Source organism: Lemur catta, chromosome 5 (genome assembly GCF_020740605.2).
Source record: "Lemur catta isolate mLemCat1 chromosome 5, mLemCat1.pri, whole genome shotgun sequence".
Lineage (NCBI taxonomy): Eukaryota > Metazoa > Chordata > Mammalia > Primates > Lemuridae > Lemur > Lemur catta.
The window spans coordinates 76344686-76368561 of record NC_059132.1 but is presented as its reverse complement, the minus strand read 5'-3'; the positions used below and the strand labels follow the sequence as shown (position 1 = coordinate 76368561).

The 23876-nt window shown below is 47.7% G+C and overlaps 3 protein-coding genes and 1 long non-coding RNA gene across 5 annotated transcripts in view; 2 read left to right on the top strand and 2 right to left on the bottom strand.

The window, feature by feature from the left end:
- The window catches only part of LOC123637687, a 99558-nt gene extending 97803 nt beyond the window's left edge, over positions 1–1755 (bottom strand). For both annotated transcript variants that reach the window (XR_006735026.1, XR_006735025.1), the window contains exon 1: positions 1718–1755. This is a non-coding gene — a long non-coding RNA (uncharacterized LOC123637687). The remainder of the gene's footprint in view (positions 1–1717) is intronic.
- Positions 1756–7696: 5941 nt separating this feature from the next.
- On the top strand, positions 7697–16247 carry SFRP2 (secreted frizzled related protein 2). Its single transcript, XM_045552147.1, has 3 exons — positions 7697–8559; positions 10884–10964; positions 15098–16247. Exons 1-3 carry the CDS (start codon positions 8058–8060, stop codon positions 15400–15402), a joined length of 888 nt encoding a protein of 295 aa, XP_045408103.1. The 5' UTR covers positions 7697–8057; the 3' UTR covers positions 15403–16247.
- A 20-nt stretch (positions 16248–16267) lies between these two features.
- The window catches only part of TLR2 (toll like receptor 2), a 78842-nt gene continuing 71233 nt past the window's right edge, over positions 16268–23876 (bottom strand). The window contains exon 6 of the transcript XR_006735378.1: positions 16268–18004. The gene's annotated coding sequence lies outside the window, so the exon portion shown is untranslated. The remainder of the gene's footprint in view (positions 18005–23876) is intronic.
- The window catches only part of RNF175 (ring finger protein 175), a 37701-nt gene continuing 37468 nt past the window's right edge, over positions 23644–23876 (top strand). The window contains exon 1 of the mRNA XM_045552148.1: positions 23644–23709. Within this exon, the coding sequence (XP_045408104.1) occupies positions 23644–23709 (66 nt within the window). The remainder of the gene's footprint in view (positions 23710–23876) is intronic.

The following is a 23876-nucleotide window of genomic DNA, read 5'->3' as shown; positions in this document are numbered from 1 at the left end:
CAAATCATGAGTGGAAATTGATTTAATTTCAATTCATTTGCTTCAGTCTTCTGTCCAATTATTGGCTTGGGAAATGTAATTGTTCAGGATATATCATTCATCTGGTGGGTCATGAGAATTCCCCATGTATCTATTACAATTTAGGGTTTTTAGACACTGAATATTATTCTCCGAAAGTAAATTTATAAACTGGACAGAGTATAGTCTCCCTTTGTTTAAGCTGGTCTTATGAGAGAGCAAGGAAGAGATCTCTTGAGATCTTTGACAGAATTGTTCTGATAGTCTGCTGCTAATAAAGCTTATTCCATCACAATTCAAAAAGCAACTAAGGTTCTCAGACATGCTCAACAAATGGATTGTTAGTCTTTGCTTTGTTATTCTTTTATGGAGAAACACATATTTCACTCTATGAGAATCTTCATAGCCCTTTCACCCTTTATCCAAGTATATTGGGGAAAAAAATCTTTACTTCTCAGAAATATGTGCCATCTTCACCTTTAAGCTAAATGCAGAGAAGAAGACATTTTATTTTTACTTGCAACTACTAAGACATAAACCCCTTCAAGATGAAGATCTTTTTGATTACCCCCTCAGCATACTGTAGAGGCCCAATAATAGTCTTTTGACTGGACAGATGGAATTAAACCTTAAGGAACATGAGGAATTCCTTCTGTAAGGTATTAGGCTGCTGAGCACATCACCTATGGTTAAAGACACAAGCAGGGCAGAATATTTGTCTTGTCTGTGGGGACATGTGACATCCCATGGAAATCATGCCAGTGACTACCTGTAAAGTCTTTCAGACACCATGGCAATATCCTATGGAATAATATGCCTTCTCCCCCTACACACACACACACACACACACACACACACACACACACACAAATGCAAAATGAAAGAATTCTAATTGTGAAGCTGGATACAAGCAAGAGTGACCCCCCTCCCCACTGCATCCCCACCACCTGCAACTCCCTGAATGGAACAATAGCTGGCATAACACGTAAAGGGTTTCAATGTCTTAATGCCAAACAGAAAGGAATTAAAGACATATTTTCAGCATTTATTCTAGAGAATAACTGATAATAGAAGTACCTCAGATACTCTTGCTCATTTTGAAGCTCTAATCCAGACAAACTTGGACATAGAGAAGTATTTCCAAATTACTACAAAAAAGAACAAATTAACTGTACTCATAAAAGCCCTCTTTTCTTTCTTATTTACTTCCAGTGCAGAACCTCTCATGAATTTCTTTAATTAATTATGATTTCAAGGAAACTAAGGAAAAACAGCAAAGCTCTGGACAACATGGCCAAGGTGATCACTAGATACTTCACAGATTAACCAACTACCAATAACCCAATTTTACATGTGGGAATGTTATTTCTATGCAATATTTCACTCCCCATTGCACCACTGGAAATTTACAAACTATTAGGAAATATTAGACTAACTAATGAAATTTTGTTAATAGTGTCAATGAATTCAGTCAGAGTGCTAAGGCTAGATACTATAGTTAGAAACTACAGGGCCCGGCGTGGTGGCTCACGCCTGTAATCCTAGCACTCTGGGAGGCCGAGGCGGGAGGATTGTTTGAGCTCAGGAGTTCGAGACCAGAATGAGCAAGAGTGAGACCCCATCTCTACTAAAAATAGAAAGAAATTAGCTGAACAACTAAAAATATATAGAAAAAATTAGCTGAGCATGTGGCACATACCTGTAATCCCAGCTACTGGGAAGGCTGAGACAGGAGGATCGCTTGAGCCCAGGAGTTTGAGGTTGCTGTGAGCTAAGCTGACACCATGGCACTCTAGCCCCAGAAACAGAGTGAGACTCTGCCTTATAAAAAAAAAGAAAAGAAAAGAAACTACAGATTACACTCATCCTAAATAAACCAAAAACAAATTCCTTTCTAATTTACAGATTTAATTGTGAGTTACTAAAGCTGAGTATGTCATAAAAAGATGAATCACTTTAACGAATCTGACAAATGTCTTAGTTCTGATAGCATAAAAATCTACCATTATCGAGAAAGACCCAAACAGACAAACACACAGAGAGTATGGAAAAGTGTCCCTAAAATTCAGTTCAGTAAGAATGACAAAGGACTTTTTATTCTGGGATTTGTCTCTGGAAAGATCGTACATGTGTGCAGGAACTCAGATTCCATCTGTTGCTTTAGAGCCAACAGGCTTTATTGTATTGACTTTGTGCTCTTATCTGATGGCAATAAATTCTCACCAGAGTGAAACACCAGCTTAGCCAGTGACCCCTGCTGTTCAGATCAGACAATGGAACAGGTCTTTCTTCCCAGAGCGGCTCTGTGACTGTGGACCGCCCTCTATAAATGGCCTTGGGTTTCTGCTGTTTCCATTCAGGATTTCCTAATGTGAGCAATTAGGAGATACTTCATTTCAAGGGTTTCATCAGCAGTTGCAACGCATCAGTGAGCAATAAACTACTAGCACCCCAGAAAAAGACAGGGGAAGTCGGGATGAAAGGGGAAGAAGAGAGGAAAGGAAAAGTACCAATAAGTATGTCTGTGTTTAAGAGTGCAAAATGGACTAGGTGTACACAGTGGACGCAAATTCCAAATTTTTGAACCTGAACACCAAGGAATTTCTACTGGCCCAGCAAATCTGAGACCTTATCCTGTAAATTAAAAGGCTGCTGGGGAGGGTGTGTGCACTAAACAGAAATGGAATTTCCTTCCCAGAGGTCGATGTCGCTGAACTGCACCCCTCACCCCGCCCCCGGTTTTATTTCAAGCAGGAGCAGCCCAGGGATGCAAATAGGACATGCCATGTCCCAGTTCCACCCCTTCTGCCAAAATTTCTAGGGCCATTTTCGCATTGAAGGAGCAATGGAAGAAATGGAAGCTGGTCTCGCCCAAGGCACCAACCGCCGACAGTCTCCATGATGTGCCTCTGTCTTCTGCCGAGAGCAGCACACTGCACTATAGAACAGCTTTCTCAGTCCGTTCCCAGTCGGCTGTTGTCTAAAACACTCGTGGGGCCGGGGAAGAGTAGTAGGTTATCATTGTAGGTATTAACTGTTTTTATCATGTTGGAGTAATTGTTTTTTAGTCATTTTCTACTGAGCCCCAAAAGCATCCATTCTCAGTGGGCAAATTTGTTGTACCTGCGACAAAGAGAACTTGGGAACTTGAGGTTCATTCACACCGGCTTTGAATCCACCGACCAAATTGCTTACACAGACCCGGGCAATTACCGCTGTCCCCCGGGCGGACTCCTTAGGGGTGAGGAAGGAGGGGACCCTGGGGTGGCTCCTGCTTCTCCCCCAGGAGGCCGCCGAGCACTGTCTGCGTCTCGGCCGCCCCTCCCGCGCCCCTCCTCCTCCAGCTCCGGGGCAAAAAAGGGGCGCTGGGCCCCGCGTCTATCTGGGCTGGGGAGGGGATCGGGGGCGCTGGCGGGGCCGGGTCTTCCGGGACCTCTCGTTTGCTTTCCCAGCCCCGACTTGGGGCCCAATCGACCCTTGAAGTGTTTGAGATACTCGCAGGAGCTCGGGTCAGGAGTTGGCAAACTGCTCGGCCTCAGACTGGACTATTCTTTTCGTGAAAGGAGAAGCAGAGATTCTCTGGTTGCAGGCCCTGGTCTCGTTCTCGGAAGTCAGCGTCTGAACCGCTGCGGTCTGGGGGTCCGCAGGGCACAAGGAGCTGCGCGGCAGCGGAGCGCGGGCACTTGTCCCCGTGCGCCGGTGCGAGGCGCCCATCCCGCGGCCGGGGCGGCTCTCTGCGGGCCGGGTGCAGGCAGGACCCCGAGCGGGGGAATGAGGGAATCCCCCACTCCCCCAGAAAAAGCCATCTTCACGCCCAACAAGTAAAAATGTAAAGGATATCAGAGCTTCAGGAGCGTAAAGGAAGCCGACTTGCAACCCTAAAGGACCATCTCTGTCTGGGGAAATGGCGCCCTCAGATGGCTGCCGCGAGTCCCACGGAAAATGCTCGGGGCTGGCGCGCCGCGAGCCCCCACCCGGCGGGGAGGCCCGGCCGCAGCGTCCCGGGAGCAGGAGGTGACGTCACCCACCCCGCTGGCCTGCGCGTGGACGAAAACCACGCGACCGCGCTGCTGGAGACACCAAACAGGTCAGGACGGGTCCCCAGGGCCGGCCCGAACCGCAATTTCACCGATTTCACCGAGGCACGTGTAACGCCCACAGCTGTACCACTTACTGCGTGACCTGCTTCACGCTACTTAACCCCTCTGGGCCTCAGTTTCCTCGGGACTGCTTATGTGCAAAATGATCATCACACCCACCTGCCGGGTGGCAGTTAGAATTTCAGGAGCCAGGGTGGCCCTCGGTCGGTCAGTGCAGAATCTTAGCATGGGCGCGGGTCCCCCTTCTCTGTGCGACCAGTCACATAGGCCGCTCCCTGTGCAACTGCATTAATCTCGGCTCCTCCTCAGTTGCTGTAAAGGCTCAACGCCCCCCAGGAGGCCGTGCGTTTTAATAAGCATCGAACCCCCACCCCCTCCCAGCTTTCCAATCTAAAGGAAGGACAGGACAGTGGTATGAACATTGGCAGCCAAGAAGCTTGTTTCCAATTCGAGGCTGCCCCTCCGCAGCCAGTGCTAGATTATGTGAATTAAGAAACTAACACATGACACATATTGTTCTCCCCCCTCTTGCTTCTCGGAAAGAAGGGTCCATACGCTTTCATTTTACTACCGCGGCGGGGGAACGAGGGCTCGCTTTCCACAGCTCTTCACGGCTGCGCAGCAGACCCCCGACAGGACAAAGCCTCTGAGCGGGAGAGTGAGGGTCCTGCCGACCCAGGAACTCTTACGGCCAGCACAGATTTGACCAAGAAGACACATCGTTCAGAAAAGATTGAGGAGAGCCTTCTTTGTCCTTCAAGCTTTTAGGTGCCCTGGCCACGTGACACACTCAAGCGGCGAAGTGGGTCCAAATCCAGAGCACGGTTGTCGAGGCTCTTCTGCAGGCCTACAGCACTGTAGGTGCACTGGGGTGGGATGCTGTCCCCTGTGTGTGTGGTCTGGACCAACCCCATCGCCAGGGACCCCTGGGCATCCCCTTTAATCAGTCCACGGTGGAGTGGGCGCCCATCTCCACCTACCCTGCGTTTAGGGGAATAGAATTTCCGTTCCTAAAACAGGAAGGAACTAAGTGGGCAGGCAGAGGGCGTTTGTGAAAACAAAAGCCTGTGGCAGGTTTTGATAAATTGCTAGGATCGGAGGAGACCTGTGGACCAAGAGGGAGCGGAGAAGAGTCCGGGTTAAGCAAGGCCCCGCCGCGGGGCAGCACCACGTGTGCACTCATCTGTTCCCGCGTTTCGCGTCGGGTGACTGGATGCGGTTGCTCTGGGACCTGGGCCGGAGAGGCACGCCGGGGGACGGTCACCGAGCGTCCTCGCCCGTGCGCTTTTCACACCGACAGCGCTCGGCGCCCGCGCGCCAGCCTCTGCGGGAGGTTATTTCCCTGTTCCCCAGCAATCAGCTCGTCCCGCGGCCGTGCTTGTCACGCGGGAATGCGCTTAGCCGGTCGCGGACCAAAGGCCAAAGGGAAAGGGAGGGGGGTGGGGGGAGCAGCACCCGAGGTGGGGAAAAAAGACGCGGGGTGCAGGGTGGGGTGGAAGATGGCGGGCGCGGGTGCCGGGAGAGGCCGCGGTGGGCGCAGCGGCCGGGACAGCCAGGCCGGCCGGCGCAGGTCACTGCACGGCGGGGATGGGGACTCCGGCGCGGCTCCCGGCGCCCCCTGGCGGCGAGCGGGCAGCCCGGCTCGCAAAACAATGCCCCGGGCTGGCAGGGCGCCTGCGTCCCCAGCCACCCCGCGGTATGCGGCCGACTGGCTTCGGGCTCCTCGAGCGCCCAGCAAGGGGATCTGCAGGGCGGAGGCGACCCCAAGCGAGGGTGATGGGGCTGGGGGCTGCGGAGGCAAGAGGGCCTTCATCCCACTGTCAGGCACAAGTCCTAGCATCTCTCTGAGCTCGGGCGCTGCTTAGCTCTTTGGTTCAGCGTGCTTCTGTTTCCTTAGGGGTTCATCTGCAAAGCAGTTTGTGTTGGGGAGGGGGAGTAAAGGCCTCTTGGAGCTTTCCTTAGAGACGAAAAGGCCCAGGACCAATTCCGGGGAAGAGCGGCCTTCTACTGACGGCCCGCGCCCTTCCTCCGCAGAGCAACCGTGGCGAAGGAGGAAAGACGAAAGTTGAGCTTTTAGGGACGCAGATTTTTGGAGTTCAGGATGTGCAATCCCTTCATATGGCGATTTTACTGGCGTGTTTACGACCAGGAAGAGGTAGGAGACAACCCTGAGTGGGCTTTCGCCACCCACTCGTTAGACCCCTCCTCTAAGCAGCAGGAGCACAAAGTGTGCCCGGTAACTTGGGCCAAGCGGCCACCGAGGCGGAAGGAGGGAAACAGGGAAGCGGCAATCTGAGCCTGTTGATGGCTCTAAGTGGGCGGGAAGTAGTAACAATGCGTCCACCTTACATATGAAAGAACCTCGCCCTCCGGGGATTATCTCTTTGGATCTGCACCTCCACCCCTAGAGGAAGGTTTCGGGGGGTGCTGAGGCAGCTTGCCTAGAGGGGAGACGGGGTGATTAGGAAAAAAGACCATCATACACACACACACACCCTACCCCTTCCCTTTCCTGGCACCTTATTTGCGGTTTACAGATGTGAACTTCCTGTTCGCAGTCCTCAAAGACACTAGATCCCCAGCTCCACGAGAGCAGAAGCCGGCCTGTTCATCTCTGCACACCCGGCGCCCAGCGCGGTGCCCCGCGGTACACGTAGGATGAATGAACTAGGTCCGCCCAAGCCGCGACTCGCTCTCGTGGACCTCTAGGCTGAGCTTCCTCCTCTGCAACTCGCTCCTTCTCAGCCTGCCCACCTGGCACCTTTTCTGCCAGTCCCCTGTGCGGGGCACCAGTCTTTCCAAACTGTGCCCCGGGGGCCCATACTCCGGCTCTCCAGAGCGCCCTGCTGGCAAGGGCCGGGTGTGTTAGGGCCCGCTGATGCCTTTGAGTGTTGTGTCATCCCATTCATTTAAGGGAGGAAAGTCCCTTCTCCCAAACCAGTAAGTGATGGGCAGTCCTGTGAGATTCTGACGGGATTCTGCAGGGGCGTTTCTACAATGGCAAAATCTTCCACTCACTGCAACAAAATAACAAGCCCAACGCTTTATTGTTATTTAGTTTTCCATGTAAAGTTTTCTCCATACTACTCTCTCTCTATATATAGATATATATATATAAATATATATATCTATATATATATATATATATTTTAAGGCCAAGGGGAGCACACCACATGGACCAAGCTGCTGAACTGTGGTTGGAGATTCGGGAGGAAACAAAGTTCGCCAAGGCGGCCTGGGGCGGGCAGGTCCCAGGCTCGAGCCCAGGCCACAAAGAGCCCGAGGTCATCAGGCTCGCGGCGCCCGGCTCCCGAGGACCCATTCCGCCCCGCCATCCCGCCCGGCCACCCCGCCGGGCGAGCAGAAACTTCGGGCTGGAGCAAAACAAACCTCGGCCAGGGCCGCGCGGGGCCGGAGCGCGTTCCCGCCAGGACCCGGCTGCGAGGTCTCTCGCCGCTGCCGCAGCCCGCGCCCCACTCGCTCACTGTTGGGGCGCAGCGACCAGGCCCGATTGTTGTTTAAAGCAATCCCAGAGCGCGCGCGCGGCGGGATCTGGGGAGGGGGCGCGTAAGGGGCATTCTCAACGGAAAGCCAGACCGAGAAAGCAGTGACCAGCCCTCCTCAGATTACCCTGCTTTGGCTCCTCCCTTGCTCCCCCCCACCTCAGATTTGCATAAAAAAGGCCAAGAAAACTCTGGCTGTGCCCCAGCCGCCGCTCACTCTTCTCCCCCGGGTCGGAGCCCCCCGGAGCTGCGCGCGGGCTTGTAGCGCCTCGCCCGCGCCGTCCTCTCCGAGTCCGGCTTCTCCGCGCTCCGGCCGCGGCTTTCCAGGCCCCCGAGCCGCGCCGAGCGGAGCGAGCGGGCCCGGGACGAGCTACGGCTCGGCCGCCTCGCGCTTCCCCGGCTCCGCTCTCCGCCCCCCGGGGGTCGCGCGCCCACGATGCTGCAGGGCCCCGGCTCACTGCTGCTGCTCGTCCTCGCCTCGCACTGCTGCCTGGGCTCGGTGCGCGGGCTCTTCCTCTTCGGCCAGCCCGATTTCTCCTACAAGCGCAGCAATTGCAAGCCCATCCCGGCCAACCTGCAGCTGTGTCACGGCATCGAGTACCAGAACATGCGGCTGCCCAACCTGCTGGGCCACGAGACTATGAAGGAGGTGCTGGAGCAGGCGGGCGCCTGGATCCCGCTGGTCATGAAGCAGTGCCACCCGGACACCAAGAAGTTCCTGTGCTCGCTCTTCGCCCCCGTCTGCCTCGACGACCTAGACGAGACCATCCAGCCGTGCCACTCGCTCTGCGTGCAGGTGAAGGACCGCTGCGCCCCGGTCATGTCTGCCTTCGGCTTCCCCTGGCCCGACATGCTCGAGTGCGACCGCTTCCCCCAGGACAACGACCTCTGCATCCCCCTCGCTAGCAGCGACCACCTCCTACCGGCCACCGAGGAAGGTAAGCCTTCTCTCTCACTTCCCCCTCCCAGCTGGGCTGAGCTGCTCCCGCGGGATCCCGCTCCTGCCCGGAATCCCGGTGCGTGCTCGCTCGGGGTGCCAATCCCAGGGGGGACAGACGCTCTCCCTGCCCTGGTCTGTCATCGCGACAAGCCTGTATCAAATTTGAGTCACCCCGACCCCACCCCAAATCTCTCATTCTTCTCCTGGGTTGTACCAGGTATACTTAGGGACAGTTAAGAAAAAAAGAAAGAAAAGAAAATGAAGAACTGTGAAAGACGCCTTTAAAAAAAAAAAGCAAATATACAATTATTGTTGAAGATGCTAGTATTGGGGCCACGCTCTGAGTGGCCTTGTGTGGTGATCATTCTGGCCTGAGCCTCATTGGGCACCTTCCCAGCTCTAGGCAGGATTCTCGTCGCAGGAACATCTCCCGTGCAGGCGGATAACCAGGATGGATGCCCAAGCAGATAATCTTTTAAGGTCCTCTTTGTCCTTTGCCAATTTAGGTTTTGAAAATAAAACCGAGACGGGCTCGGAGCATGTGGAAAACTGAGTACTGATTGTAGCTGCTCAGGTGTTGAGGAAGAGGGCACACAGGGAATCTCGGGGAATCATCTTTCTATCACTGTCAGCTTTTATCTTAGGGGTGGTTTTAATTAACTGGAGAGAATCATGCAAAAGACAGATTCTCAAGTTTTTAGAAAACAGAGGGGGAGTTCCTGTGCAAAAACCATCAAAGCAATGAAAACCTCATGGGCTCTTGATATTCCTCCTGAAAAGAAAACATACACAATGTGTCGGAGCTGATTTAGGTCCCCCGGGATGGAAAGGGGGCTTCCTAATCCCTTTCAGAGTTCCAGCAGCATCTCTCTTTCAATCTCTAATTGTTTTCCTACAGACATCATTAGTTAAAGAAAATGCAAAGTTCTTTAGCAATCTTTCCTGGCAGCCACCATGAGTTTGCAATCATCTTATTGGTTAGGTTTCTAATTTATTGCAAATGTTTGGCATTTTTCAAACATTTGTCCAACATATACCATAGACCAGCCAATACAGGTTTGTAGTATTTTATATACATTCTGAGAGCTCCTAATTGGAAATGTTTGATTTTGTTGGGGTGAGGGGAGTTCAGGGCAGTTTTGTGGGTGTTGCTTTTGTTTTTTATTTCACTATCAGTGGCATCATACACTGTACATTTTGTCCAAAATGGCACTTTTCCCCTTCAAAATAAAAGTGTATGTTCTTCAAAATTTGCTTTGTGATTTTCCTAATTTGATAAATAACTCTTCTATTGAGTCACATACAGTTTTTTCTGGGAAAATTCTATTTCATATTAGTGAGAATCTTCTGATTTCACCTAAATTTTAAAGACAGCATTAACACATTTATAAATGAGAGAAAGGAAATATGTTTTCTTTTTTTCCTTCTCCTGAGAAATCAGACTCTTAGGGACCCTCTCTGATAATTGTGCTAGCAGCACACAATTCCTCGGTTTGGTCAGACCCCATAAACACTTTCGCTTCATCTTTGATTAGCTTCAGGAACAGGTTTGTTTGTTTGTTTGCTTGTTTGTTTTGAGAGTTTGAAACTGGCAAAGAGGGGCAAGAAGAGCCTGCACCAGGAAGTTTGTAGATAACAATGAAATCAATACTGACTAACTCAAGCACAAACTGAGCAGAAGGCACAAGGTGACAAAGAATGAGTTAGAGCAGGCTGTTTTGTGTTCAGTAAGATGGAAACAGCCCATATGTAATCCTTACAAGACTAGCCAGTACAGTCCAGACTTGACATATCTTGAAATGAGTCCCCTGAGACACAGAGTTCTGATGAACTGAGTGGGCTACGCTGGTGTCCTGCTGCTGAGAAGGACAATCTTTTGCCTGTATTTTGTGGTTACCAGTTTTTCCCAAATCCTTCAAGGGTCTTTGGTTCTTTTGGTGCCTTCTTCGACAGGCTTTGGGAATAACTTTTGCAGACTGAATTAGTCCCAGGAGTGGGGAGGATGAGCTGGAAAAGCTGCAACCTGTCCCAGTTAACAGTAGCCACACACCCCTACACACTTTGCCCACAACTCCCTTTTGGAGAGTCATCATTTTTTAAACACAATGTATGGGTGTTCTCGTTTTGCCCACCCAAAAATAGGAAGCATGGGAGACTTTCTTAGGAATGAGTGATCCTACTTTTATAGAAGTGGCAGAATCTAGGGTCATATAGGACAATTGCTACTCTTGCCTGGGTAAGTCCCTTTGAGTTGTTTACAAACGCCACCTGCTGTTCCCTTTTAAGCAAACTCACTAAAGACTTTTTCCCATTTCTATCTAGCTCCAAAGGTTTGTGAAGCCTGCAAAAATAAAAACGATGATGACAACGACATAATGGAAACTCTTTGTAAAAATGATTTTGGTAAGTAATACAACAACAACAGATTTCACATTCAAAAGTTTTACTTACCAGTAAAACTTAAAGGCACGATTCATTAAGATGTTGCTAGATAAAGGTTGGGTGAACTACAATCACAGCTCCTGTTTCCCCAAATCATCTAACCTGCTCTATCCTAGTTTCCTCCTTACATAACTGTCATTTATTGAGTCATATCTTGTTATGTGAGATTCATTGTTCTTTTAAGCTATAATCAAATAATGCAAATTATTCAGATTATCAATTTTCATTGGCACACTTCAAATCTCATTCTGGCTTTTTCTTGCCAACAAGCATAATCCTTAGCCATATTCTCTTTCAATTACTTACCATGTGTACCAGGGATAGAAATGTAAATTTTAGCCCCAGCAAAACAGATGCAAGTCATTACATTGGCCACAAATAAAAATTTACTCTGGCATCAAATCAAAATATTTTTACTTTATTCATAACCCATAATGATTTGCTCCTCTGTGTTCCACCATTAGTGACTATATCCAAGGCACTGGTTAATAATTTGTCGGAGAGGGGTTCCTTAAATTTAAAAAGAAGAATGGGATACTGAGAAGACACCTATCATGGGACACCTAACAACGTTGAAATACCATCTTAAAATCCTTTTGAAAAAAAGGCTTTCGTAAAGTTTTTATGAATAAGTCTGGACACATTTGTTATACTTTTGCAAATAGGTTTTTTTTTAAAAAAAGCTTAGAAATTTACTTTAGCAAGATACATGAAAGATACTATGAAAGTTCCATAAAGTGTAAGTCACTCCCCTTAAGAGAAGATCATAAGGGGAAAGAGAGTTGGGATTTTGACCACACAGAACTCCACCAGCATCTCTTCTGCTGGCTTCAGGCTTCTCAGGTGAAGGGAGGAGCCCAGCTAGACACCGTATCAATGCTCAGTTCAGAGTTGGGGGTGGCCAAGAACTTCCCCCAGGCTCTACAGGCTTTCTTGCTTTCATCCTGTTCCACAGGGAGGCACCTTTTGGTGTGATCCAGTGGTTGGCACAAACTTCCTAGTAAACAGATATTATCCCTGCTCCATTGATAATGGATGCCAGCAGATCCATATTAACATTTCCACATATTCAGCTAAGTCTTTAAGACTGACGGACATCACTCCAGTTCCCACTATTGATGCCCTCCCACTCTCCTTACCTTGCCATCCCAGAAATCTCAGGCCTGGTCAGTCCCTGACACTCTGGAACAATCCAGTCACTGCTCCTTGACAGCACCATGTCTCTTGCAGAAATGTCCTGGGTTTAACCTTGTCTGGTCCCAGAACAACCATAGCCCCAGTGTTAGGAAAGCCTCTCACTGCTGAGGAAGGAGAATAAAGGGAGGTAGCTCAAAGCCCCAACCAACCCTTCTTCTCAGGAAGAGCCACAGATGGGGTTGATAGGGTTTCATGTATCTGTATTCAGATACATACAGCTCTCAAACTGGCTGAGGGCCAGGCATGTTGGCAGCAGATAATCCCAAATTGCCAGAGCCTTACCAAAACACAGTTCTTAACTTCCATGCTACGTGACTTACTTAAGGGCAAGATAAAAAAAATCATCTTAATAAAATGTATATTAAAATGCTATAAAATATAACATCATTTTCTTCTGGGAGCTTATGTCCTTTGCACTACATACAATACAGATCGCTCTGCTGACTTCCATGAAAAAGTTGGTGGTTACATTGTGGGGCTACAAAACAGTTGACTTTGGAAAACACACACACACATACACACGTATTGCTTGCTTGCTTTGTGGTGGACCTTTCAGAATACTCTCTTTCTAAGAATGCCCCATTAAGACCTGAGCCAAAACATGGAGGTGTGTGTGAGTGAGCCCTAGTGTTCTCTCTCCTTAAAGAGACAAAGCCTTTCAAAACAAAATGGAAGTTATCACACTTAACATATCACACGTACAGATACCTCACAAGCTTTGTTTTCTACTTCTTCACTCTCCTTTTGACCCTAAAGAGATAATGAAACAGAATTTCAAGAAGTGCATCATATACTCTTGGTTTATAAGCAGTATTCCTTATTGCCTCTGTTCTTTGGAGAGTAAGGAAGGAGGAAAACAAAGAAGAGTAGAAATCTGATTTATTTAACTTGAATCATCCGGGAAGGCCTCAGACTCTCCCCCATTGCACTCCCGAAGTACAGGAAAATACGTACCACCTGCCACAGTGGTCAAGTACTGGTGAATGAAAAATGGCTCAGGACTGCCTTGCTGTTATACAACCTGTTGCTGGACTAGATACTCTCACCTCTGCCTCCTCTCATATCCTGCATCCCCAGTCACATCTTCCAGGGCAGAGAAAGTTATTTTGGAGCTTTGATTCCCTATGTTTGGTCCCAGGTGAAAAAATCCAAGGGAGGAAATCCCAAATGTTTTCCCATGGTAAGAGTCTGCAAAATTGGTTATTTTAGAGCTAGACAAAGATGAGTTATAAATCTTCTGCCTGGTTAAAAGTGATAATTTCTCTGATGTTTGGCACTCAAGAATATTTCATTTGACCAGGTGAAATCTTGCACATGCCCTGTCTGTGCTATAGACAAAGCTCCCAGGTAACATGTAATCAGTCCATTTCTCCCACCGGGGTGAGGTCTCCCAGCACCCCAACCCCTACGCAGAAGCTACAGGAACATGCCCCATTTCCACATGGCTTATTCTATGACTTGAGTCTCATAAACTTTGAGAACTCAGTACTGCGGTTCAGATGCATACCACATCAGACAAAAACCATGGTTGGCCAAGTCATAGCATCCTTGCTTTATTTGGTTGAGCTTCTATAATTTCCTGGTTGACTAGAAATTCATACTCAGTCAAATTCCCTTACTGAGATTTAGAAAAAGGAAAAGAAAACCTCAGAGTTATACATACACAGAAAACTCTTCCTCGATTACTAATTTAAACACTAGATAAACCCCAAATCATGAAGTCCTACTTGCACACCACCCATAGAGAACAGCTGTCAGTGGTGCCAAGGGTATTAGGACATATTGGAGTTGGGCAAGTTAAGCTCCAATCAGTGCAAGAAAACATGACTTGGCCTCAGGAGAACAGAGTGGTGGTATAGGAGGAGGTTTGGGAACCAGAGTTCCGAGTACTAGACTCAGCTAGGAAACAACCTAACTGGGTGACCTCATGCAAGTCACTAAACTCTGGCTTTAAGATTCTTTGTGTACTAACAAGAGATTTTAACGGGATGATCCCTTCTAACCTTAAAATTCTGTCCTTTTCCTGCCTTCATGGAGTCTTGAAATTTAATTCCACCATGTACATTTGTAGGGTTTTTCTTTCCCAAAACATACTGTTCATGTCTATAAAACGTGTTCTTTATAGTAAACCACTTACTTTTGGTCTTCAAATTCTAATGAGTCTACATATACATTTTGGAAACAGTACATATATGATCTGTAAATGCCTTGGCGTTGGACAGGCAAATAAGAGTGTACGAGGATGAGGTCTTCAGAAAAACACTTTTATGGCTAAACATGTTGTGCTCTTAAAAAGAAACTTGCATATTTTTTCTCCTAGTTACTTTACCAAATCAAATGCAGCTGTAAGATCAATTCTCCTTCCCTGTAATCTGTTCTTTAGAAAACAATGATTGTGTGATACAATTTCCTTACAGGTTTGTCCAAAAACCTCTCTGACATAATAAATTGAGTTTAAAGTTTACAGCCACAGAAGGATCACGTTTCACCGAAGAGTCAGGCATTTCTTTTCATGCCGAAGTTTCCAATAGGGAAAGTCATTTGTTGGGGAGAGCAGGAACCACATGCAACCTTCTTACAAACACAAGGTTGAGGAAACAAGAAGAAAAGTTAATTGAGTCCTGCAAAGAGAAAGAGTTTGGAAAGGATGGCTGATTTGAAACAAAGTGCCTGGCAAAGGCTTTGAGGCTTTAGAAATGGAGCCACCTGCTGCCCCCAGCTCCCAACCCCCTACCTGCAGCCTCTGACAGTCTCATTAACTCTGGGAACCTCGTCTTCCCTCCCGCAGGCAAAGTCACACAAATGGGCAGCAGAATGGGGTGAGGAAACTTGCGACCTATACTGTATTCCCTCATTGTAACTGGTATGATTCTTTCTGCCCTCTCTTGTCTCCATAGCGTTGAAAATAAAAGTGAAGGAGATAACCTACATCAACAGAGACACCAAAATCATCCTGGAAACCAAGAGCAAGACCATTTACAAGCTGAACGGGGTGTCGGAGCGGGACCTGAAGAAATCCGTGCTGTGGCTCAAAGACAGCTTGCAGTGCACCTGTGAGGAGATGAACGACATCAACGCGCCCTATCTGGTCATGGGACAGAAACAGGGCGGGGAGCTGGTGATCACCTCGGTGAAGCGGTGGCAGAAGGGGCAGAGAGAGTTCAAACGCATCTCCCGCAGCATCCGCAAGCTGCAGTGCTAGTTCCGGCGCCCGGACGGCGTCCGACGGGCCAGCCCCGGAGCTGGGCTGACGTTTCCCAAGCACAGTCCCGGCTGCCGGTCCCCAGCCTGGAGCAGCTCCCCCTGCCTTTTGCACGTTGGCATCCCCACCATGTCCTGAGCTATAAGGCCTTAGGAGGCCTCAGGAACCGATAGCTGTTTTCACCTAAAGGAAAAACCCACCCAAATCTTGTAGAAATGTTCAAACTAATAAAATCATGAGTATTTTTATGACGTTTTAAAATAGCTCACTTTAAAGCTAGTTTTGAATAGGTGCAACTGTGACTTGGGTCTGGTTCTGTTTTGTTTTGTTTTTCTGTTTGAGTCAGCTGATTTTCACTTCCCACTGAGGCTGTCAGAACATGCAAATTGCTTCATTTTTCTCTGTGGCCCACATTTGTGGGTCACAAACCCAGTTGAGATAAAGCTGGCTGTTATCTCAACATCTTCCTCAGCTCCAGCCTGAGACACTGTCTCAGTCTCCTGACAATTGGTCGTTTTACACCCTCCTTGGGAATTTAAGCTGTTGCATGTATCACACTCCAGCTACAGTACTTCCATTTATAAAAAGCACATTAACCATTCCTCGTAGCATGATTTCTTCAAATAAAGGGCAAAACAAATAAATTTTGTAATTGACCTGAGTCCTTTAAGCCTTGTTTAAAACATTTTTTACTTAATTTTTGCAAATTAAACCATTGTAGCTTACCTGTAATATACATAGTAGTTTACCTTAAAAAGTTGTAAAAATATTGCTTTAACCAACACTGTAAATATTTCAGATAAACATTATATTCTTGTATATAAACTTTACATCTGTTTTACCTATTCTTGTGTTCTGTCTTGTCTTAGTAGAAGGATCTGGGAAGGGAGCTATGAATGAGTGGTCACTTCCTTCTGTGAGGCCCGGCCCTCCAGCAGTTTGAAGATACCTGCTTCTCAAATGACACAAAGTATCTCCCCTGCCCCCCACGTCACCCTGCCCTCTCACCTTGTGCCTCATCTCATACGGATTGCACCGATTGCACCGCTGCTGACCCTGTGGGAAGCAGAGATTTGCAGGCCCTGGAAAAGGGATTGCCTTCTTTTGCCCCTTCTCAGCAGTTCAGCTACAGCAATGGGCAATCCTACTCTAAGGTTCACGAGCTTTGCAGTTGTGCTTTTCCTTTCCTGGAATTTTCCTATTGAAAAAGAATAACCATTGCAAAAATGTTAATTTTTTTCCCCACCTAAACTCTAACCCTCAGATAAAGACAGCCATGATTTGTGGAGCATGCACTGGAAGGCAGGGAGTAGAAAGGGGATGGTGAAAAACTAGCATGAAGATAAGAAGCAGGACAGTAGACATCCATCCATAAAATGTCTGTCTTAGTCTTTTTGGGCTTCTGTAACAAAATACCTTAGACTGGGTAATTTATAAAGAACAGACATTTTTTTCTCACAGTTCTGGAGGCTGGGAAGTCCAAGATCAAGGAACCGGCAGATTCTGTGTCTCATGAGGACCTGCTTCATAGATGATGCCTTCTTGCTGTGCCTTCCCATGGCAGAAGGGGCAAACAAATTCCCTCAGGTCTCTGTCACAAGAGCACCAATCCCACTCAAGAGAGTTCTGCCCTCATGACCTAGTCACCTCCCAAAGGCCCCACCTCTCAATCCCAACAAGTTAGGGATTAGATTTTAACATATGCATCTTGGAGGGACACAAACATTCAGGCCATAGCAATGTCCATCCAAACACTTCATCATTTTATTATGAAACCTCCACAGAAATTCTATTAGACACATAAGGAAACTGAGGCTCAGAGAGGTTAGGCAGCACAGCTCGTAAGAGGCAAAGCCAGGGCCAAAACTCAGGCCTGGTGGACAAGAAATTTTGCCTTCTCTTCATCCTGTGAGTAGAGTATAGAAACATGATGGCACACATCTACTCAACAAATATTGACTGAGCATCTGCAATGTGTCGGGCCCTGTCCTGAGTGCTGGGGATGCAGACATTAGTCCTCATTCCTGTGGGAGCAAGGGACTAAAAGGGATGTATTGCCACTGGGACTCTGGGAAAGCCTGGCAAGGGAACAAACAGTCGAGGAGTGGGACTTCTGCAGATTAAAGTGAAGACAGGACTGGGCATGGTGGTGCACTCTGCAGTCCAAGGTCCTGGGGACGCTGAGGTGGGAAGATCATTTGAGCCAGGAGTTTAAGGTTGCAGCAAGTTATGATCGTGCCACTGCACTTCATCCTGGGTGACACAGCGAGACCCTGTCTCTAAATACATACACACATACATATTAATACATACAGGAAAGGGCTTTGCAAGCAGAGGGGATAGCCCAGAAGTCCTTATTCATCCTTATTTGTAAAATGAGGATTATAATAGTACACCTACCTCCTAGCGTTGTTTTTAGGATTAAATATATGTAAGGCACCTGCCACTCATTGGGACTATAAAATGTTTTAGTTATTGTCATGGGCAGGAAGCAGAGTAAGAGGTAAAGCCAGAAGTGCATACTGGAGGGCAAAAATAACCGTGTCCTCTTGTTGTTGCTTCTGTAATGATCTTGTTTCCAGCCCCCAAGGAGGGCAAATATCTAAAGTCAAGAGAAAATAGGAATATTAGTATTTCTCTTACACAAGAATGGGACTGAATTGCAGTATGATCTTGGCAATTAACCTGAAGTATAGGAATGATGATGGCAAGTCCTTGGCCTTAACTAAAATTAAAAAATACAGGACACCACACCAGGACAGGGTTTCCTGAGGACACCCCCAGTGAAGCAATGGGCCTCCCCACACAATGTAGGGATTAGGGAGCTGGGACAGCAGTGGCTGCTGCTATGCATTCGTAGATAAAGCAATTAGTTTCTTTTGACTTAAATGTCTTCATCTGTAAACTGTGGATGGTGATACATATCCCTGGGGGTCCTTTTGAGAATTAAATGATATCAGACATAAAATGTGCTTAGCCCTATGCCTTGCCACACTGTAGATGTTTGATAAATATTAACTATTTTTATAGCTAGGACAGTGGGAACTGGCTTGCTTGGGATGGCTGTCTGGCTTCTGACTATGTAAAGAAGAGACTTCCTAGAGGAGGCACAGGGGAAAGGAAAACAAGGAGAGGGGAGGGGAAGGAGCCCCATCAAGGATTTAAGTGTGGTTTTCCCTCCTGCTGAGAGGGCCCCTGCACTCAATAAACTAGAATGACCCTAGCTGAACTTCCAGGCTTGAAAGTATAGTTGGTTTTTAAAAGGAGTTTTTCTTTTTCAAGATCAATTGTTAAACAGAACTGAAAAGCTTGCCCTAGGAAGAAGCTCAATCCTAAAACCTGCAGGGTAAACCATTAAAAGAAGGAATGTGCCATTTCTCCATAGGTAGCAGGGAGCACCAGGCATAGGCTGTCTGACTGCTGCGACTCTGCTGCCTCTTCTACTCTAAATCAACCAGAAATCTGAGAACCTGAAAGCTGAGCCCTAGCTAATATTATTTAAATCTGCGGTCCCCAACCCAGTTAGGCCTGTTAGGTACCAGGCTGCACAGCAGGAGGCGAGGGTGGCAAAACGAAGCTTCATCTGTATTTACAGCCTCTCCCCATTGCTCTCATCACTGCCTGAACTCCACCTCCTGTCAGATCAGCAGCAGCATTAGATTCTCACAGGAACTGGAACCCTACTGTAAACTGCACATGTGAGGGATCTAGGTTGTGCTCCTTATGAGAATCTAATGCCTGATGATCCGAGGTGGAGCTGAGGCAGTGATGCTAGTGCTGGGGAGTGGCTGCAAATACAGATTATCATTAGCAGAGAGGTTTGACTGCACAGAGACCATAATAAATCAATTGCTTGCAGACTCATATCAAAACCCTATCAGTGAGTGGCAAGTGACAATTAAGCTGCATCTGGTGGCAGGCTTTATGGTGGCAAGCAAATTGATGTACTTCAATTGTACAGCTGCATCTGGTGGCAAGATTTAAGTCAGAATCCAACACTTATTTTAGTCAGCGTGGCCCACCCATTTTATTCCCCACTTCCATCTGCGCCTCTTTCCTGCACTGTGCACTTGCCTCAGTCACAGTCTTGGTAAACCCACAAGCCAACTCTAGCAAAAATGAGTAAAAACCAAGCATCACTGGAGACCTCTTTGAAAAAGGGGAAAGACCCAATGATGAGACAGCAGAAGACTCTAAGACTGCCAACAAAATGAAAGCCACATTTAAAAGAAAATACCAAGAATCCTAGTTAAATTACAGGTTCATTGCAACAGGTGATTCACATTCTCCAAGCCTACTTTGTATGATATGTGGCAACCGGCTATCCAACAAAGCCATGAGACCTTCAAAACTGCTTTGCCACATGGAGACCAAGCACCCTGCATTAAAAGAGTTTTTCAAAAGAAAAAAAATGTGAACATGAAGAACAGAAGCAATTATTGAAGGCCACCACTTCATCAAACGTGTCCACACTGAGAGCATCACTCTTAGTGGCTAACGGCATTGCTAAAGCTAAGAAGCCCTTTACTGTTGGTGAAGAGTTGATCCTGCCTGCTGCTAAGGTCATTTGAGGTGAACTTTTAGGAGAGGCTGCAGTTCAAAAAGTGGCACGTGTTCCTCTTCGGCTCGCACCATAACTAGAAAAACTGATGAAATAGCAGAGGATATTGAGGCACAATTGTTAGAGAGGATTAATGAGTCACCGTGGTACACAATCCAAGTTGACTAGTCTACCGATGTTGACAACAAGGCAACAATGCTCATTTTTGTGCAATATATTTTTCAGGAGGACGTGCATGAGGATATGTTATGTGCACTTTTGTTGCCAACCAACACCACAAGTCTTTGAATGATTACATATCAGGAAAACTGCATTGGCCATTTTGTGTTAGTATATACACGGACAGAGTGACTGCCATGACTGGACGGCTTTCTGGTTTCACTACTCGGGTCAAAAATGTCACTTCTGAATCTGAATCTACACACTGTGTCATCCAAAGAGAAACGCTGGCTAGGCAAAAAATGTCACCTGAACTAAACAACGTTTTGCAGGATGCAATTAAAATTATCAACCACATTAAAGTATCAATACATGCCCTTAAATCACATCTGTTCATGCAGCTCTGTCAGGAGATGGACCCAGAGCACACACGTCTTCTCTTATACACAGAAGCGAGATGTCTTTCTAAAGGTAGATCACTGGCCAGAGTTTTTGAGTTACAAAAGCCACTCCAAGGATTTCTTTTACAAAAACAGTCACCACTGGCAGCACATTTCAGTGACACAGAATGGGCTGCAAAACTTGCTTCCTTGTGTATCACATTCAGTCTGCTCAACAAACTCAATCTGTCGCTTCAGGGGAGAACCACAACTGTGTTCAAGTTGTCAGATAAAGTGGCTGCATTCAAAGCCAAACTGGAATTATGGAGTGATGTGTGAACATTGGGATTTTTGATATGTTTCAAACATTAGCAGAGATTTTGAAAGAGAATGAGCCAGGGCCTTCTTTTTCCCAGCTGGTGCATGATCACCTCCTATCTCAGCTTTTGAAGGAGTTTGAGCATTACTTCCCTACCACAAAATACCATCGAACTGGGAAGGAATGGATCCACGACCCATTTGTGAATAAGCCAGGTCAATCAACTTTGTCCATGCTAGAAGATCAACTACAAATGACAGTGGCCTTACAAGTGTGTTTGAGACAACTTCAAATCTCCATACTTTCTGGATTAAAGTCAAGGCGGAATATCTTTAGATTGCCACAAAAGCACTGAAAAGCCTGCTTCCATTTCCAACATCCTATCTTTGTGAAGAAGGGTTTTCTGCAGTGACAGCAACCAATATGAGATTACAGAATAGACTAGACATGAGCAACACATTTTGAGTGTCACTGTCTCCCATCATCCCCAGATGGGATTGTCTAGTTTCAGGAAAACAAGCTCAGGACTCTCACTGATTCTGCATTATGGTGAGTTGTATAATTACTTCATTATACATTACAATGTAATAATAATAGAAATAAAGTGCACAATAAATGTAATGCGCTTGAATCATCCCAAAACCATTCCCCCACCCCCTTACCCCCAGTCTGTGGAAAAATTGTCTTCCATGAAATTGGTCCCTGGTGCCAAAAAGTTTGGGGACCACTGATTTAAATGAACCAGCTGGTATATGAACCTTAAACCACATGCCATTTGGTTGTGGGGCTGCCCTGGTCTAAGAGACATCAATACAGAGGGTTCCCAGCTTACAAACAGGTTATGTCCCAAATGTGCATCTGGAAGGCTGTGGTGTGAAAGGCAGAAGGCACTTTCCCAAAGAAGCAACGTTATAAATGGCGATTAGGGCCAAAAGCCAGCTCACAAAAAGCCATGTAACCATAAATATAACTAAACACTGTACATTTTAGCCAAAAAGAGTCAAAATCAATAATGTTACAATTTTAATAATTAAAGGATGAGATAAAAAATAAAGCTGAGTATCTTTCATTTGTCTTTTTAAGCTTCCAGTGCTTAAGCGAAGGCAGATTTAATTAAAGGAGCATAAAAGGTCTATCCAGTTGGGCAGAGGGGCCAGGGAACTGGGGCTGTAGTCAGGAATCCTGGTGCTTGGGAATCAGACCAACTTGCGGGATTTCTGCCAGATTTAAGGGGCAAGAGTGTCTGCACCTAAACACCAACATAGCACCAGAGAGGAGTTTGGGGAGGAGGTGGAGTGGAGGGTTGGCATGTCCGAAAGGGAGTTAGCCTGGACATTTCCAATAGCCATTTCATCACCCAAGGTGGGACCTGGCTTTCCTGTCCCTCCCACTCTTAGATAATTATTCCCCTTAACAACAAGTCCACCTCTGGCCCCAAGAATCATCGGAGTCCAGAACGTTTGCTGCCTTTTTCATACTGATTTCTGAGATCAGATAAGCTCCTGAATATTCTCACAGTCTGGATGGATTTGAATTTGACCCTCCAGCCCCCTTATAGGTGAATCTGCACTTGCCAACGCCTTCACAGGGGAGAGTCCCCGCCACTGGTCTGGACTCTCCCTCCCCCGCCCTACTCCACAGGTAACCAGCACTGCACATAGCTGGAGACATTCTGAATCGCTTATTTTAGCTTAATGCTGAGAATCACATACACATTTTGTCCGTCCAAATGAAAAAGACATGAGAAAAGAGGGAAGGAGTAAACTGAAAAAGGAAGTTACTTGAAAAAAGATCATTTGTAAAGTAATACCGTGAAGTTCTGCAAGGTCTAAACATCAGGTGGCACCACTGTCCAGGGCAGTTTGGTTGCCCCGGAAGGCAGAGGAGAAAGGGGGAAATTAATGAGCGGTCAGGCTGCAGGTAGGAAGGCTAAAGGGAGCCACTGTGGAACAAGCAGCCTAACATGTACGGGTGTGCCTGTGAAGTGTGCACGCTGCATTAATTCCCATAGACATAAATGCAACCATTAATTCCCTTAACATTACAAAAAAGGCTCATAGTTTTATTTATTTGAATTGGTTTATATCCTTTGCCCACTTTCTATTGATTTATGCTTTTTAAAAAATTAATTTCTAGCAGTTCTATTTATCCTGAATACTAACTTTTTTTTTTTTTTAAAGACAGGTCTCACTCTGTCACCCAAGCTGCACGGGGGCCCAGAGGGTCTGGGTTCTCTCCCTGGAGTGGAGTTTCCCTCCATCCTTATCTTTGGAGGAATCACAGACAACTGAGGACAAGAAGGAGCAGCGAGCCCTGGGAATGAAGAGGACTAGGGATGCAACGGAGGCTCGGCCTCTCAGCGTGGGGACAGCCACCGCAACTCCTGTCTCTAAGGAACACTCGAGGGGAGCTGAGGGGACGCGCTCTCTCGTCCTCCTTCATCACTTCTCTCCCTCTCCACCCCCTTCCTCCTCCTCCTCTCCCTCTCCCCCTTTCTCTCTCTCTCCCTCCCTCTCCCATTTCCTACTCCGTGTACTCCAGGTATCTCTTCCTACCTCCCCCTGGCCCCTCCTCCAACTCTGTCACCTGCTAACAAAACGGCTGGTTCCAGCCAAACAAACGCACAGGGCCGAGCTTGGGAGGTCTCATGTGCGACACTGGCGGACAGAGTGGCCTCCTACGGAGACGGCTGAGGCCCAAAACCAGCTGACTGTGCCCGCGCTGCGGCTCCCGAGCTCCCGTGCCCTGGAGCGGCCAGGCCGCGGGGAGGCTCCTGTCGCCGGCCCCGCCCGCCCCGGCCCAGCGCTGCAGGTGGCCGCAGCATGGCTGCGGGGGTGGCGGCGCGGAAGGCGGCGCCCGGGCTAGAGGCGCTCCCCCAGCAGGAGCAGGTACGCGCGGGGGCGCGGGCGGGGGGCGCGGGCGGGGTCCTGAGGCTCAGGCCAGGCCTCCAAGACCGGGCCCCCCCTGGTGTGAGCCGGCCCTGGACGGAGGTAGGGACAGATGACCTTCTGGAAGATGCTACCGGGGATGCAAGTCCTCCCCTCCCTTCCTCCCT